The following is an 18,449-nucleotide window of genomic DNA, read 5'->3' as shown; positions in this document are numbered from 1 at the left end:
CAGTGGCCAAAATAACTAAACTGAGAGATTGGTTTTAGGCAACACCATGGGAGCACTTGCTTAAACACAAAAGTAATCTACTCACAGCTATTCTTTACAGTGAACAGTGCTATAACAACACTACGCAGAGGTATGCAGTCTTGCCTGCACATTTGGTCTGGAGGTTTTTTAAGATTGACTTTGTTTAGGCGGTGAAGTACCCTTGGGGATCCCTGCCCCCCGCTCCCTGCCCTCCCTCTGCTCCTCCATCTCTCAGCACTCACAGTAGAAAGCTCTGTGGGGTCCAGCACACTCTCCAGTTTCACCGCTGCCATGGGAGTCTCAGCCTGTCCTGGAACAGATGTGGGTTTGCCCTGCGACGCGCCACCCTCAGCCCCACTGTCCCCCAAGGCCAACAGTACATCGAGCCCATCCGTCTGGGGAAGGTCTGGGGATGTGGAGAGGGCCAGAGCAGGGACTTGGACTGATAAGGTAATGTCTGTTGTTGGGACTGTGGCTGAGGATGGGGGGGGCTCTGGGGCTTGGGAAGGGGTAGGAGCTGGTATGGGGGGAGGCGCGTCTTCACAGGGTGCGTCGATACACACCCCCAAGTCTTGTACACTCGCTGCTGGGGGCTGCACCGACAGTCACACAAACACACGCAAACTCAATTAAAGACATGCATATTTCAAGCATTTCATGAGAGCAATAACAAATAAAATCAAACCAGTCAATAGTCAAAACATAGCTGAAAACACAAATCATGCAGGAACCCAGGTATCGACATGCCCTAAACATCCAATGATGATTAAATTAAGCTGATTGGAAATACTGATCTGAATTTCAAAATCAACCGATGGCTATAACACACTCTTACCAAGTGTGTCTGGAGGCATCGACAGAGTATTAATTTCATGAAAGTGAAAATGGGTTTTCTGACTCCGATATGTCAGTGTACAATCAATTGCCTTAAAGTTGATATGCCTGTCTGGACAGTCTATGAATACTGTGGAGCCCAAAACAAAAACAAATGTGGCTGATAAAATGGTCTAGTATTACTCTGCTTCTTGTAAATAATTGATATCTAGGGACTGCTAGGGGAGAAAGACGTCACAATGTACTGAACCTCAGTACCTCCATCATGTTTCCGTTCTCTGGATGTCCAATCTTCTCTGGGGGGTCATGCTCCACAGGGACTTGCTGCTCAGTGTCCTTTTGGGTTGTGTCCTTGTCAGGGGGAAACTGAGGATGGAGTTGTTGCTCCTCCTTTGGTGGCAGATGTGACTGGTTACACTTGCCGCTGTCCTGCTTTTGGGGGACATGAGCCAAGACAGGACTGATCTTGGCAACTATGGCGGCAGACCGGGGTTTGGCAGTACGTCCCCGTTGGACGGTCTCCCAGCCCTCAGAATCCTTTTTACCTGGAAAACCCAAGAGGTACAGTGTTACTGTGCTCTCCATGTAACACTCTCTGTGTTAGAAGTAAGCATGTTCTCTCAAAGTACGTTCCGGGTCTGTGCAAGAGGGGAATTCTTACCCAGTTTTTCTACAGGAGTGGTGGTTGGTTGACAAGAGCTAGGGACAGACTGAGAACACTTCACTCGGTCTGCCCAGCTGGGGCCTGTGTGGGAGAGCCGTGCTGCAGCCAGTGTAGGTGGAGGACCACTGAATGAGAAACACACCCATCATGCATTAAAACAAACAAATGTGCACAGGTATAACAAAGTGTTTACTGTCGGCAGGTGGGATTTCCATGAATCTCTGAGCTACTCCTACTGTGCTGCCTGTCTAAGGCGCTTCAGTGGTCTGCAGACAGTGCCTATCTAACACCCCAGCACCATCCACTCTGAGATAGCATGCGACTGTATTGGAAAACAGGCCTCCGTCATGATCAATATCCATTTCCTGCAGTATCCGATTACAGAGAAGTGCACATATTGAACCGATGCTTCAGCATTCTTTTACTGACACTTTCATCTACACCTTCCACTGATTCTGTGGCCAAAGAGTGAGAGACTCAACAAATTGCATTAAACAAATGCTTCAGTATCAGGAATCACTGGATGTGTTTTAAGATTACGTAGTCTGTATTTTCTAACCCCTTCGAAAAACAGGCAAAGTGAAACATTTTAAAAACATTGATTGGTTAATAACATGATGCCTTATGAGAGATACTAGAAATAATGACTGTAAAAGAGAGCTTACCCAAAGTTGAGAGGGCGACGTGCACCTGGAGAAGGAACCATTCTGTCTGCTGAGGGGCTTGGCATCACATGACGTCCCGGAGACATCTTACGCACCTCCCAAGCTAAAGACGTGGGCCTGAACAAAGTGAAAGTGGCAAAAATTACTTAACTAACACAAATTACAATTCGTAGTTGCCAAACACGCACTGACTTGGCTCACATTTTGGCAAATCAGTTAAATGGCTGATTCACTTGCAGCGATTTACACAATAAATGGAGCATGTAAAAGTTTCAGGGTGTCTTATTGATTAATGGTGCGCTTTAAATGAACAAATTGGGAGACAGCATTGGAATTTTAATTTCTTAGTGAATTTACGGTTGCAGTGGTCACTGTGTTAAAGAGAAGGCAATAAACTCATGGATCTCTTTGAATTAAAGCCAAGGCTATTGATCCATTCTGTTTGTGACTCAAAGCCAGGGACCAGACACCGGCACTTCCAGTTTTACCTCAGGGAGCAATTGAAAATGGAGAGTGAATAAGAGTGAGAGATAAAGAAATAGAGTGAGAAAAAGAAACCGAACAGCACCTGTTCTGGGCATCTGTTTTCTCCAATTTCTCCTGAAGCTGGATCCAATCTATAAGGGCTTTGAAATCCCGTACGTAGTTGTCCAACATCATCAACACCTCCTAAAGACAGCAGTTACAACAGGATGGAGAATGACGGCACTGATATTATGAACACAAATATTTTAAGACTGGTGCAATTTACAAACCATAAAGATTTAAAGATTTAAAGGTTTAAAAAGCAAGCAAGCAACATGAGAGATGTTCCAATACTAAAACGCTGGTATCGGTATCAGGAAGTAATAGAGTATATGTCCAATCTGATACCACATGAAAAAAAAACTAAAGAAATTCTATGTTAAAGTAGTTTATTCATGTTCTTTTTCCGTTATATAACTTACTGGCAAGCTGGATGATAAAAGACAATTCTGTGGCGTTCATTGTTTCTGTATGTTCATATTTCACAAAGAGTTTAACCTGAGCCAGACAGATATCCATAAATTGACAATAGTATACAGATGTTAAAACATATGACACGCTGGTATCGAATCAGTACTCGGTATCGGCCAATACGCAAGTTCAAGTATCACAAACGGGAAACAAAAAATGGCATTGGACCATCTCTAAGTGACATTCATGCATCAGATTAGAGATGACCCGATACCATATTTTGCTTCCCGATACCGATTCTGATACATGAACTTGTGTATCGGCCAATATGAATACTGATCCAATACCAGTGTGTTATATATTTTATCATGTTTTAAAAGCTGTCTACTACTATCCCTGTATGGATGTAATAATAACATAATGAAACTACTTTAACGTAGATTTTCTTTATAGCTTTATTACTAGGTATCGGATCCGTGTACAAAAACCAACTCCAACTTCCGATACCAGCGTTTTAGGCAGTATTGGAGGCGATCGGAACGTCTCTACAGCAGATTTCACTTTATTAACATGTGTAGGGCAATATTTATGTAACAAGCAGTCCAGTTATGATGGAATTATGATAGACATGGAGCTAGTCTGAAAACTCCATGTGCATGGGATAAAATGTACACCATGGTTAAAGAAAGAGCGCTCCATTAATGTATTTAACTATTTTTTACCATGTATGTATTATATTTGCATTTTTGTATCATATCTTTTTATTTCTTGGAGAGTTGGTAATGGGCTCACCATGGGTTGGGGGAGTGTGGTGACGGTTGTTCTGTTTCCTTGATATATCATGTTTTGTATTGATATTATACAGGTAGATGACTTAAAACCTGTACTATTATTGAATTTCTTTCTGTATACTATCAATACAAAATGTATCACAAAAAAGCGGCAGGAGCAGGCCCACACATATTCATGTGCAAAGAAAAACATTTGGTTGAAAAGTTTAAGAACGGAGAAGGCAAATTCCTAATAACAACTCCTAATAAATTCCTATTATCTGCACTAGGACAGGCTCACAGTGTTGGTTATTCAGAGTTGGTGGGCCTTGTGGAGCTTTTTCCCAGAGCTCTAATGAAACGAACACAACTGATTGATGGGGACCGTGAAGGGAGTGGTAATTGAGAGTAAAGCTTCACAGTGCTTTTAGTTAATAGACAAGTCAAGCCAGTGAAAGATGTGTCCAGCAGCAGGTCTGTTGATTAGAGCTGGTTAACAGGAAAAGACCACCGCTATGGCGTGGTGTTCATTTGGTAATGAAGCCCGAGATGGATAGAGGTTTGCTGCTCCTCTGACAGATAAAACAACAATGAGTGAAGGCACCATAAAAGTGGCTTTCAGCATGTTAACAGGCATACTTACCTAAATACACCCCTCACATAACATTTCATGAGGAATGACAAAATGTTTAACCTTCCAGAGGCATTGCCATAAAATAGGATGGGCAGTAAAAGCCTATGGTGTATGAATAGAAACAAGAATGAACAGGTACAGCCTAGGTTAGATTGACTGACCTCAAGTAAATAATTCACAGTTTTGATGTTTGTTTTTTAAGTTAAATTGTTTAAGACCAGAATACCCCATTTCAGTCTACTTTAAAAATGATTTAAATTAAAAGAAATTCAGAACTTTAAGTGCTTCCAAGACAACAGGAACGCCAAGTACCTTTCTTGTCTGGTCCGGATGATAGGTCTCATAAATCAGGGATGGGATAAAGGAACAGTTGATATGAACTAATTAGTTCTGGGGGCTGTGGGTTAAAGAGTTGTGGGCATTATTAATAAGCATATATGAATCATTCTGCTAGGTGAACAATTTCCCTCTGAGGAGCTGAGTGGGAAAACATATTATATCAGTGCTGAGGTTCTCATTCAAAATTACACAAAGCATTACAGTAACACAGCCTTATCTGAGAATTAGTTAGAATCATTTCCTGACAACTGTTATGTTAATGTCCATAACTTATTAGGTGGGAAATTGCTAGCAATTTGTGTGAGAGCACACAATACAGATTGCCCACAGCTACACTGGGGGTTTGTGGCTGGGGGATATCAGAGCACTCTGCATCCCTTCAAGATGACTCCATCATCTATCAGTGTCCATTAAATCCAAGCTGGGTGGGATGGGGGATTATGAACAGCACCCAGCTCCATGGCCATTAGACAGCATTAGGGCGTAGAGAGAGTGGGAAAAAACCCTACCAGCCAGATGTCCGACACAGGACAACTGACAACTTGCTGATCACACCACAGGGAGTTGCACTGTGGCACTGACAGCAAGCCAACCACACCATAGGGAACTGGGCTACGGTACTGACCGCAGAACGTCACCAGAACCATGCTCAGCATAATGCAGCATGGCAGAACAATCAATAAAACACAGCAGTATCATACCAATACGCCCTGGAGCGACATCACAGTGTCACTCCAATGCTGCACCGAAACAAAGCAAACATATCTACAATATGGAGAACGTCCAAAATGCTGTTCGTTTTATGTACATGTTTTAGACCAAAAAGAAGCCAACATGGCCAAGCCCCATTCAGCAAATGCCTGAGGAAAAACACAATGCATATACATGATTGTTTACAGCCTGTCATCAATATTTAGTCCAGCCAGCCAGGCTCTAGAGAGAGTCCTGTGATAATTCTTTCAGCAGTGAGCCTTCAGAGAGCCCGTTTGACATGAAGCAGAAATCAAGAGGAATGCAAGCTGTGAAAGACATTTTTTGTTATGATCTCAATATCCCCCTCTAGTGTTTATAAATCCTAACACCCTTCAGTCTCCGCAAAGAACTTCCTGTTGTGTCAGTTTGGATCAGAAATCAGCTGATCCTGAAACTACAATTTGCATTTCTACATGAGTTTGTTTTTTTTCTCCTCAAAAGCAGACTAACCTTGCATTCCACGACGCTCTGATCAGATTCACAGGTGACGTAAATCTCATCCACGGCTCGACGCAGGTTGTCGAAGAGGAAAGCCCAGTAGCGTGCTCGCAGGTCCACCTTTCGGGGCTGTCTGGCTTTGGTGGGGCTCTTCTCTGGCCCCTTGTCCAACAAGGCACCAGCTGGGCCTTTACTTTCCAGACCAGCATTCTGGGGAGAAATGTGGACCAAACGTTATTGTAACAATGACAAAGTCATGCAAGTCCTTAGTTCTTTAGAAATAGCGGCCACTGCCCTTGTTTAATTGGCTGGGCCAGGAGGTTCCGCAATTATATGCTTTATATTACCAACAACAATAATATAGCATGAGGGGAAAATGGGAAGAATTAAACCCTGTGGTTTCAACCTGAGTGCGACAGGAAGTTTTAAATATAGAACAAAAAGCATCAATATACATTGATGTATATGGGAATTAAAAAAACATATTAGATTGCATTGCATTTACTAAACCAGTTAGGGACATACGGATGTTGGCAACGATCTTGCTGCCACACTTTTACATAACGTCCCCTTTTAAACATTCTCCTTGTAGCCTGTTGCAATCTAACACCTAGCTTTTTCTAAATTTTGCAACCTTAAGACATCTAATAGACATAAGGCTATAAACTGAAAATGAAGTTAAGGGATCCGACTTAAGATTTTTTTTTGGTTGAATGCAGCAAAAGGTTTATTCAGGCACGTCACACACAACACTGTAGAGTAGGATTGGTCACGTTTTCCCCTTTTCTGTGCAAATTCATCTTTTCCAAGACTGACTTACAAAATGCAAAAATAGAGTTTCATGAACATCACAGATCCACTTGCAGTGTGAGGAAAAAGAAATATATGACTTGGTGAAGGGTGCCCTCTAGTGGAAGAAGATGATACACCAACCTGTTTCTTATTCCTTAGTAGCCCGGAGCTGATCCTGTGGGCCCTGGAACTGCCAACGGAGTTACTCTTGGACTTTGCTATGTGAAGATGAAAAATTTGTTTGTCAGACAAAGCATGGCCATGTTTTGTCTAGGGATCAGTAGCTATATAAAATGAGTGAACCAGACAGGTTACAGAAGTTAAATTATTATATATACTTGATAAACACAAATGTCCAAAAACACAGAGATGGACGAAACAATAAATATAACAGGAGTGTTGAAAGGGAAAAGACTGACTCTCCAGTTGCGGAGATGCATGTTAATAGAAGAACCCATGGTAGCCCCAAACTGAAAGCTTTCTGGCACAAACTCAAGAGCAGCAAATCAGCCTAGAATAAAATAACTGAGCTGACCCAAAAAGAAAAGTGCAAGCCAGAACATAAGTAGCAAAGTGTGCGAGGCTGTGGTGAAGGTTTCGGAGTATGTTGGTCTAAAAGAAGCTTTTTTTTTAGTATGTGATGAGCACTGCCCTGTTATACAGAACTACAGTGGCATGCAAAACTTGAGTAGCCCTGGTCAAAATTTCTGTTACTGTGAAAAGTGAAGAGAGTAGAAGTTGACTTGAAGTTGTTGATTTCCAAAAAAGGCATAAAATTAAAGTTGAAAACATCTTTAACATTATAAGAAAGATTTGTTTGAACTATTATTTTTGTTTTGTACAATTATAGAGCGAAAAAAAGTAAAGTAGCACTGTGCAAAAGTTTGGGCACCCCGAGACATTTGAGCGCTCAGATAACTTTTATCAAGGCTTCAGACCATAATTAGATTGTTAGGGCTATGGCTTGTTCACAATCTTTAGTAAAGGCCAGGGGATGCAAATGTTACCGCTTTATAAATACTCTGACTCTTAAAAACCCTGGCCCAACAATCAGCAGCTATGGGCTCCTCATAGCGCTGCACGATTATGGCCAAAATGATAATCATGATTGTTTTTGATCAATATTGAGATCTTGCCTATAGGCTATTTATAACTGCTTTGACATCCATATTGTCCATCCATATTGTAGCATCTGAGCAACAGATTGTAGATCTGTAGCACATATTGTGCAAAATATAGAAAATATACAGCTGCAATACATGTTCACATGAAAATGATTTGAAATACACAGCCTAGGATATATTTTAAGAAAATGGCGGGTCAGCAGAGTTAAACATGTTGTGTGTATGAAATGTCTGTATCGTCACTCCGCTGCATTTTTATGAACTATGATATTCTGGCCATGGGTCTCATCTCTCGCCCAGGTCCAGCAGGCCCCGTCTCACACGCCATTACTCTACGAACTGAAGTTAGTTACATTCAATAACTTCTGTGTTTCTTACCATGGCCGACGCAATGGCAGAGTTACCAGCGAAAACACTGGTACTAATACAAGTTTGCTTCAATATACAGCTGTGTTAATAACAACTTAAACTGTAGACAAATGTCAGATGTGTGGACCGGGGCTTTTGCCGCTGTGTCTCTTCATGTTGCTGGGGAGCCGTGTGTGAGTGAATGGGGGCAGGGCTTACTCCATCCTCTGTGACTGTCCACATCTAGAAACTAAGCTGCACGGAGCACAGAACAACTCTAATTGGCAAATGATCCGACAGTGGTTTACAGAGCTGTAGATTGGCTTTGTAAAAACAAAACAAAAAACTGAGCATTCTATGAGCGGAACAACGCATTTAAAATATTGCTTGATCACGCAAATTTGATCGTGGGAAGCCAAGATCATGATCGGGATTCAAATTTGATTAATTGTGCAGCCTTAGCTTCTACAGCTATAATATGAGGATTAAATATATAAAGATAGAGAGGAAAATGATCCTAAATACACCTCAATTTACAATGGACTACCTCAAGAGGCGTAAACTGAAGGTTTTGCTAGGCCCGCACAGTCCCACAACCTAAACATCATCAAAAATCTGTGGATAGATCTCAAAAGAGCAGTGCATGCAAGACGGCCCAAGAATCGTACACAACCAGAAGCCTTTTGCGAGGAGGAACGGTCAAAAATCCCCCAAACAAGAACTGAGCTATGATACTTTTCAAAGGGAGTGTTAATAAGTATTGACCATGGAAGGCGCCCAAACTTTGGCAATTACCCCTTGTCCTTTTTTTATTATTTTAAAACTTCAAACAATGGAAATAAAAAAGTAATCTTGCCTAAAATATCAGAATGTGTCATCTTTCACTTTGTCTTTGGAAAGCAGGTCATCTTTTACTTGCATAGGTATACACAGGAAGAAAAAAAAACAATGGCACTTTTGCCTGTATTTGAGAGGACAATGTAGAAAATGGGGGGACAGAAAAAGAGAGAGAGGGGGGTATGAAATGCAACAAAGTTACAAAGGCCGGAAATAAACGCAGTAAATTTCGCTTAGACGATTGCGGTGTAACCGCTTGGCTACTAAAAACCACAGTATAGCAGTTTGTTGTGCCACAAAAAGGATAAAGTTCTACATAAGAGACCAGGCATCAGTTTAAGCTTTAGCCAAAATAAGACATTCTAAGCACTCCTTTATCATTAATCAGTCCAGACATGAGATAAAATTGCATTACAATGAAGTTCTAGGGATGTAACGGTTACCAGTGTAACAGTAAACCGTGATAAAAATGTTGACGATAACAATTATCGTTTTCATTTAAAATATCGTTATCACGGGGGATTACCACAGTGTGGAAACGGTGTTTAATCGTACCCAGCTTCATCCAAGTCTCCTGAAGTTGCCGCCCAGGTGCACTGCGTAGCCTACAACTAGCGTTTCCTGAAGTTGGAATCATGGCGGAAGGAGGAGATGACAGCGTTCAGGACATTTATCAGCCTCTAAGAAGACTAACTCTGAAGCATGGGAATATTTTGCTAATTATAAGAATGCCAAAGGACAGTTGATTGAAGATAGTTATCCTGTCTGCAGAACGTGCAGGAAAAAAGTTGCTGCTAAAGGCATTGAACACACTTTTAAAAACACCGTTTAAAACTGTGATAGTTTTGGTCCCTAGAACCATGAGGTTAAATTTTTATACCGTTACATCCCTACAATGACCAGCACTGTCTGGTTTGGGTATGATCACAGACTGAATGATAATGCCAAAGATGGCCACTGTAATGCTGTACAATAAATGACTGAGCATCTTCTATTGGCTTAAAGATATGGAAAATCATCTGAAGTAAGCATCAGTTCCAACACCTACCAATGCACAATGAGGACCTAAACAATATAAATGTCATCCTCATTTACTCTTGTGATGTTAATATGGAAATAACTCATATAACAGAATAATTGCACATTAGCATGCACAGAAAGTTTGTTTTGCATGCAGCTACCAACCTTCCTCCTCTTTGTTCTCTAGAGGTACACTCCAGGCAATGAGGTTTCGAGCAGCACGGCCCTCCTGAGCAACTATTTTCCTCACTTTATCATGGCTGTTGGAGCGCTGAAATGATGCCTGCGTGAGAAACAGATTAAAAACCTCAAATTTACACTTTATCTACAAGCCAAGGGTATATGGTGTAGAGTACTACAGCATGATATATGTGAGAATAGACTGAATAGAGTGGGATTCATGAGGTGACTTTGAATATATATTACAAAATGCTGCCCAAGATAAGGCGTTCCCATCAAGTTTTTTGAGAAACCCTTGGTTTGGAGTTGGTTTAAAGGATGTATCTGTTCATACTTTTTATTCTTGTTATTGTCAACAAATGCCATGAAAAGATCAACATTTTTATGTTTTTACTGTGTATTTTCTGTGTAGCCAAAGCTCCAATGTTGATGGACCAATGAGCCATGACACTGTCTTTTTGCAGTAAATATTTATTATCAGCACACAAAATCTGGAGCTGATTTGGTTGAAATAATCCCAACAAATACTCTATCAACACATCAAACAGTGTGTAACAGAATGCATTTAAGATACATCATTTGAACTTAAAACAAACAAAAATGCACAAAACACAAGACTTTTAAATGTTTACATTAAAGAGAAAATACATACACCTATCCTGTGCTCATAGTAACACAAACCTTTTCAATATGTGCATAATAACTTTATAAAGTAAATTAAAAAGAACTGATTGCCATTAAAAATGACTATATTAAATCCCTACTCCTTCCATTCAATGAAGAATATGAATACTACTCTACCACAAGAGAGCACTTCGCAAAATGCTGTACTTATTTTCCCATCCCAGGTGTGCGGTAGTGAGCCAGAATTGAAGCAACAGTACTGCACAGCGCACACATTACATTTATGTAAACAGGTCTACTGGCACAGACTTTGACAAGAAACAGCTAGAGGCAGGAGCTCTATACCCAGTTTGTGCTCAGCATGCGTCCTGGTTGACCTACACATTGACTATGCATCAGTGAACTTGACTGCAACCTCGGGTGACGCAGAGACCGTAAACCAAAACGAATAGTGCAAGAAGTCATACATCACATCTTCATTTATGAGACATTAACGTTCCCAGTGATGGGGCGGCCTCTAGCTCATCCAGTGAGAGCGTGCGCCCCATGTAGGCTGAGTCCTTGGCAGCGGCCCAGGTTCGAATCCAACCTACGGCCCTTTGCTGTGTCATCCTCTCGCTTTCCTGTCCCCTTTCCTGTCCATACACTGTTACTATCAAATAAAGGGGAAAAGCCTGCAACCTAATCTAACTGAGAAATATTCTGTCACATTACAATTTGGTGAAACAGCTCATGCATTAACGCATAGAACAAATCTGTTACACACCCTATAAGCATCAATGCAATGACAAAGAAAAAAATACAAAGTGTACCCAACAGTATATTTGATATAATTTGCCTTTGTAATCTTACATAACTAAATAATCGGACTTCTGGCAATCCAGTTACAAAACAAAACAGAAGCTAACACCTAGCTAGAGGCTTATGATTCTGGATCGACTACTCGCTGTGTTACCTCTCCCAGCAGAGTAGTCTGTTCTTTTCATAAATAAATGAAGTCCAGAGGAAACCTTGCTATTTTGGTTGAACAACTACTATAAGATGTTGTTTCAGACTTAAAAATACATTGTTACCTGAAACCAACACAAAAAACGAGAGCCAGTTCTTCTCTTAATAGCAAATGAGTCACGGAACAAACTGTACTCGCTTCTCCTGGCTGTCTCTCACTAGCAACACAAATCTGACCAAAAAAATATATTTAAAATTCTCTTGCAACACACTGCATTTGCAAAGAAGTTCACATACAATTTATCTCTTATTCAAAGCTTTGAAGAAAAAAAGTGATAATTAGGCTTAGGTTTATGTAACAATGTTTTCAGACTATCCTTCAATGCCAGTACAATGTGAACATGGCTCATTAGGTGTTACACGTGCAGAAAAAGCATGCGTGTATTGATGTGATAATATTTAATGTCCCTAAGGGAGATACCCAGCTGACCTACTTTTGGTGAGCAATATTCTTTACATGTCGACTGGCCTGGGCTTTATTCTGCCAAGTAGAAAAGGACTACAAAGAGACAAAAGAACATCAAACACAGGCTGAGCTAAAATGAGCAAGAACTAGTGACGTAGGTCAGCATCAATGCACCATCTACAATCTGTAAATATTTACTCTGCGTTGAGTCGGCTTGGAAGCCATTTGATGACAGATGAAGGCTGTGAGAATACCTTACCTACTTACAACTGATGGCTAACTATGTGGGCAGACTGAGGCAAAAAAGGCTTTTCAGCTATGTTCTGTTCCAGCGGACAACAAACTGGGCTGCACGGTAGAAATATAAGAAGCATTCATTGTTGGAGCAAAACTTCTGTAATATTCTCTGGCAGGGCAATCCTTCCCCACGCACCAGAGCGAGTGCTTGTTTTCTGGATTGTGCAAGGGGCAAGTCTTTTTAGCAAGGTCTATAAACATAATGCAAGTAGCAAGACAGTGGGTGAGATCTCGCTCATTAGGAGAGACACAGATCAAAAACCAAAATCAAAAGATTAGAGGATACATACAGAATAGAAGTACAGTCTGTAAGCAGGTTCTTCGTCCTTATCCACCCCTGACATAATTTTGCAGCCCACTTCAGGAAACCTGTTCCCCCTCACCAGCACTGCCACTTGTGCAAGGTGACATCTTCATCTGAAGGCAGGACCAAAATAGACGCCTACTGTGTAGCCCACACTGCTATAGCAACTTGGCCAGCTGTGTCAACTCCTCTCCCAGTGGCGATTGAGAGAGACAAGTGCTCAGCAGTCCGCCAGTCCTGCCTTTCACGACTGTCTGTAATCTAGCCTGAGCTCTCAGTGCTCTGCTGACTTAGCAGACACTTCTTAGGCCAGACTCTGTGCCTGCTGCTGTCTATCTTCCTACCACTGTCTTCTGCTCTCCACTGCATGTAGCTTGCTATATTTACAGCTTCTCTCCTCTGCTTTCCCTACTCTGCATCAGAGCCCCTACTCACTCACTCTCTCTCTCTCTCTCTCTCTCCTTCTGCCACAACACTGCGCAGTCATGTGCACAAAGCAGGCCTGCTGCTCTGCCCCCTATCCTGTGTTGTAGGTGATGATGAGAGTAGCTGCAGGCTCAGAGGCAGTGTGTGCTAATGCAAGCACGGCTGTGCATTAGCCACACAGGGTGATGCTCGGATTCTTATTGGACTCAGCATCCGATGATTCATGGGCTGCTGGGGGGCGGGGGGAATACAAGCCCACATGGTTTGACTGCCTACAAATGATACAAACTTACAGAGTCTGAAAGAAGTTGAGACAAACAGGGAGAGCTTACCATCTGATACAGACTTGTTCCAATTAGTCCCTACTCAACACTCCTCCTGCTGTCACATTCTTGCTATACTGATGAGATGACAATACACAATGCATGTTAAGCCTCTTCTCACAAATCTCACAAGGCCATTTGCCATAATTTAGTATTGCGAGCGGGTGCTAGTGGAAGAGAAAACATCACGAAAACACACACAGAAGGTATAAGGCCTTAAATGCTCCTTTTTCTGCTGAGTGAACCCTATATCATCCAGTCACTTAGCTAGCTTAAGATAGCTAGGAGTGTAACGGAATTCTAAAGCTCTTGACTAAATACACGGCTGTATTTCAGCGGTTTGGGAATGAGCTAAAATGTCAGTACGTACCTTCAAAGCGGCCATGGATGCATTCTTGCTTTTGCCTCCTCCATGCGAAGAGCCTGAGCTGTTGCTACCAGACCTCTCCCTCCCGTCCCCACCTTGGCTAACTCTCGGGCCGAGACGGTGCTGTCCGGCGCCACGCCGTCGTCCATCATGGCGGTTGTCTTTGGACATCGAACCCGTGTTTAATGCTTAACTAGCTAGTCAGCGAGAAATAAAAGTCTACGGACACTGTTTTCTTGTTGTCAGAGTTGATGGAAAAACATGCCAGATAAATGCATGACAGCGAGGACAACCTAACAAAGCAGGAAGTCTATTGCGTTTACATATTTGACTGGCGATTTGATTATCCAATGATATTACCGTAATATCGACATGACATACGCACCAGCCAATAATGCACATTATAGTTCGGGTCAAAGGGCGTGTCTGATTTTCTTTGGGCGGGACTTCAAACTGTCTACCATGGCAACAAGATCGGGCCGGACGTTTGTTTGATTTCTTAGTGTGCGTCAAGTGGTCAAGTGTCATCTACAGACAGTAGGAAACCATAAGAGAAGAGAACATGCCTTCAAAATAAAAGATGAGGAGACCCGAAACTTTCCACTGTGGAAACTAGTTATACTGAAACAGAAAACTTTTGCCACACACACTAGAAGGCCTACTTAAACAGCTCTCTCCTTCATTTCCTAAAGGTATGTCATCTCAGCACTATGTGTTACCCTTGTAGGTGCAGTATCATGCAGACCTGTAATAAGGCAGTGTATGGTTTTGGCAATGTTGTTTATCTGTATGTCAGTGTATTCTGTGTATCTACTTGACTACACTTTGCTTCTGTTTGCTTAAAGGTCCCATGGCATGACAATTTCACTTTATGTTTCCCCAGCTTGCCTGTGGTCCCCCAGTGGCTAGAAATGGCAATAAGTGTAAACCGAGCTCTGGGTATCCTGCTCTGCCTTTCAGAAAATGAAAGCTCAGATGGGCCAAGCTGGAATATTGCCCCTTATGAGGTCACAAGGGGCAATGTGACCTCACCTTTCTCTGCTTTGTCCGCCCAAAGAATTTGGCCCACCCATGAGAGGGACACAGTAATGATAATAAACATGCTTGATGACAATAAATATGCTTCTAAATTTTAATAGGTTATGTGTATGTGTTCATTTTTATATGTAGCCTATATATGTTTTAAATGTATTGTTCCACAGAATGCTAATTGTGTTATACACTGATAAACTTTCCACATCTAAAGGGCTGCAGAAATATGCACAGAAAACTTGGTTTGAGGCAGTAAAACATTTTCCCCAAGAATCTAGTAATCCAACACCCAAACGTGATGAAATACACTCATATCAATTCGGATATACATTTTCAGTGTCAACATTTTCTTTTGGCTTGCCCCATCTGCACACAAACTCAGCATGTTATTTAGATAGCATAACTCTGTAAACATGCATTGTGAAACAGCTCGTCATAAAGCCAAAACGTCTAGTGAGAGTGATTTACATTTGTCATCTGCATAAAACCTGAAGTTAATAGGCTACAACTTTACGGTGAGATATTTAAAATCTTTTTTCATTCAGCTAGTCCCTTTCCAGGCTGCTGATGGTCCAATAAGGCCGTCAAACCTTAGACTGGAAAGATAAACTGAGAACATTTAGTTGATTTTTCTTTGTATATTCTTGTAAACCGTATGCATCCTAGATAAACCTTTGGATTTACATGCATTAGTTGGATAGTAAGTTCCAGAAACGTTTGACACACGCCAGAATAACCATAGACTGTGTATGTAACGCTCTATGAGAATAACAAAACGTTTGATTTGAAATTTGTGACCGGAAGTACACGTGTCCTCCGCGTAAATGATCCGGTAGGGACACTTGCACGGAGGACTTTCCACGGTAATGACAAAACATCTTCCGTTTGTCTGCTTCGTCGTTATTTTATTATTCGGTTGTGTACTTTGTCTTTAACTTTTTCTATTGTTTTGGGCTAATGCTATTGATTTTGCCCTCAAATCTGTATCTGCCTGTCTCAGTCTCCCTGAAACACATAAGTATAGGCTAAGTATAAACAGGAATAATTTACAACTACTGTAGACAATAGTTGGCTATTTTTACAAGGCTTGTTTTGCTTCTTTGATCCTCTCTCTTCATGGTAAACACATGTGTTCCTAGTATATTTTTCAGCTTTCATCATGCAGGACGAGGCTCACACATAAAGTTTAGTTTGTTGGTGTGAACTTCCACCAGCTGGCCACAAGGTCGCACAGTTGCCTTGTGGCAGACTGTCTTGCCTTAGTCATTTGAGTTTTCAACTAAATAACTACCCCGGATACTAATTAATAGCACATGGTAGTGTTTTCACTTAATTCACTCATTTGTTTAACTGTTAAATATTTATGTTACTCAACAGATGACATCCTCTACATTGTTGGTATTGCTGATTCTTCAGTTTGGATTTGGACAAAGCTCTCATAAACATCTCCAGCCGCACAACCCTGAACATGACACGAACATCCTGCTGGGAGATGAGGTTGTTATGTCTTTACTAATTTTCTTATGCTCTTTAGCCCCATTCATCATTCATCACCTGCTCACTCTTGGCTCTACTTATATTATGCACTTCTAGGACACTGAGGAGATAAAGAAACTTAGCCCAGCAGAGCAGAGGACAAAGATGATGGAAATTGTGAAGCGGATTGATACAAATGCTGACCATCTCCTAAATGCAGGTACGTATATGTCTCTCTCAACATTAGAAAAGAAAGCAAAGATCAACAGAGGTGATAAAAAGGTCATAGGCGAGTCTGCTGTGTTTTTATCAACAGAGGAGGTCACGCTGTGGATTCAGCAAGTCTACAGAAAATATGCTCTGGATGATGCGAAGGAGCGTTTCCCTGAGTTTGACACTGACAAAGATGGTGTTGTTACTTGGGAGGAATACAACATGGTCGCTCATGATCAGCTCATTAGTTTTGATGACGGCGCTGTTCTGGAGGATCCAGAGCAAGAGTCTTTCAGACACGTAGGTGTACTTTTATAGTCCTGTAAGGAATCCTATTAAACCACAGCCTGATTTATCTCTAATTTATCCCCGTTAGCTCCACCTGAAAGAGAGAAGGCGCTTTGACTTTGCTGATGTGGATGGCACACCGGGGCTTAATGTGACAGAGTTTCTTGCCTTTACCCATCCGTCTGAAGTGGATCATATGGCTGTGAGACCAGTTTAGCTCCTACTCCTGCAAATCCTGATATGATAATGCATTCTTCCACATATTATAAGACCTATATGCCCTTCATTTTTCCTGTTAAAATTTAATCATTTATTCTTTTTTCCTCATAGGATTTTGCCATTGAGGATGTGTTGAGTGAATATGACACGGATAAAGATGGACTCATCAGTCTGAATGAATTCATTGGAGATGTCCGTGGTGATGGTAAGACCACAGCGGTTATTTTAAAACATAGAATGATCTGTTTGTGGTCAGTTTCCTCTGCTATGATCAAATTTCATCCCATGTGCAATGTTAACAGTTTTTTTTGTCATCAGAGGAGTCCCCGTCACAGTGGGAAATTGAAGAAACTGTGCGGTTTAGAGACCTCTATGATCAAGATCAGGATGGCAAGTTGAATCGAGACGAGCAACTCCGCTGGGTGGCGCCTAATAGCTACGGCTCAGCAAGAGAAGAGGTAAGACCCAACGTGGCTGGTTAACTAGAGTTTGTTGATCACAAGAAGCTGTAGGATTCTCTCTGAACAGAAGGCCTTTTCATGTGCTGAGAAGACATTCGCTCACACTATCTTTAACTATCTGAGTAGATTTGCATATATCCTCCATACCGTCTGGTCAACAAAATAATAGGAACTCAATCAGTGAACAGGAAAGACGATATTAGTATAAAATGAGACTGAAACGGTTAGGTAATTCACGTTCTTATACATGAGCATAATATATCAATATTGATACAAAATTCATGAGATACATGTGTACATAAATACATGAGAAAATAGATGCTCCTTTACAGTATCTATTGCATCTAGGAATAAATCATTTTTTTCTCTCCATCCCTGCTTTTTTCTCTCATGTCATCAACAGGCTCTTCACCTCATCAAGGAAATGGACCACGATGGAGACGGACAGATCTCAGAGGCTGAAGTTTTGAAAAATCAAGAAACATTCATGAACAGTGAAGTGACAGACTATGGCAGACAGCTGCATTTATCACATGATGAACTATAACTGGACTTGATGTTGTTGTTTTTTGTCATTTGTTTCCAGGAAATTGTATTATTCATTTCCTGTGTTGTACTTTGACAGTAGTGGATTTGCTTCATTGTAATCT

At 41.3% G+C, this 18,449-nt stretch overlaps 2 protein-coding genes across 5 annotated transcripts in view; one reads left to right on the top strand and one right to left on the bottom strand.

Annotated features, from left to right (window-relative positions):
• scaper (S-phase cyclin A-associated protein in the ER) overlaps nt 1-14,463 on the bottom strand; it is a 60,305-nt gene extending 45,842 nt beyond the window's left edge. The window contains exons 1-9 of one of the 4 annotated variants that reach the window (XM_034879282.1): nt 14,114-14,463; nt 10,341-10,458; nt 6,988-7,064; nt 6,067-6,264; nt 2,753-2,853; nt 2,185-2,301; nt 1,517-1,644; nt 1,114-1,400; nt 264-614 (exon numbers count right to left, since the gene is read on the bottom strand). In XM_034879282.1, coding sequence (XP_034735173.1) covers nt 264-614; nt 1,114-1,400; nt 1,517-1,644; nt 2,185-2,301; nt 2,753-2,853; nt 6,067-6,264; nt 6,988-7,064; nt 10,341-10,458; nt 14,114-14,281 — 1,545 coding nt within the window. In that variant the 5' untranslated portion in view covers nt 14,282-14,463. Of the gene's footprint in view, nt 1-263; nt 615-1,113; nt 1,401-1,516; nt 1,645-2,184; nt 2,302-2,752; nt 2,854-6,066; nt 6,265-6,987; nt 7,065-10,340; nt 10,459-12,980; nt 13,472-14,113 lie in introns of those variants that run through there. The other 3 variants (XM_034879283.1, XM_034879284.1, XM_034879285.1) reach the window with 3 other exon arrangements.
• A 1,567-nt stretch (nt 14,464-16,030) lies between these two features.
• rcn2 (reticulocalbin 2) lies at nt 16,031-18,444 on the top strand. Its single transcript, XM_034879294.1, has 8 exons — nt 16,031-16,339; nt 16,520-16,639; nt 16,736-16,838; nt 16,935-17,131; nt 17,208-17,321; nt 17,450-17,543; nt 17,657-17,796; nt 18,203-18,444. Exons 1-8 carry the CDS (start codon nt 16,259-16,261, stop codon nt 18,344-18,346), a joined length of 993 nt encoding a protein of 330 aa, XP_034735185.1. The 5' UTR covers nt 16,031-16,258; the 3' UTR covers nt 18,347-18,444.
• The last annotated feature ends 5 nt before the right edge of the window (nt 18,445-18,449 follow it).

This window comes from Etheostoma cragini, chromosome 8, assembly GCF_013103735.1.
Source record: "Etheostoma cragini isolate CJK2018 chromosome 8, CSU_Ecrag_1.0, whole genome shotgun sequence".
Lineage (NCBI taxonomy): Eukaryota > Metazoa > Chordata > Actinopteri > Perciformes > Percidae > Etheostoma > Etheostoma cragini.
Note: the sequence above shows the minus strand (reverse complement) of the source record. Positions and strands in the feature narration are given on the sequence as shown.

Excerpts from the sequence above, each read along its gene's own strand:
- rcn2 (XM_034879294.1), top strand. The coding sequence starts at position 16,259 with ATGGTAAACACATGTGTTCCTAGTATATTTTTCAGCTTTCATCATGCA. Across the intron at positions 16,640-16,735 it reads ACATCCTGCTGGGAGATGAG|GACACTGAGGAGATAAAGAA; the intron begins GTTGTTATGTCT and ends ATGCACTTCTAG. Across the intron at positions 17,132-17,207 it reads AGCAAGAGTCTTTCAGACAC|CTCCACCTGAAAGAGAGAAG; the intron begins GTAGGTGTACTT and ends TATCCCCGTTAG.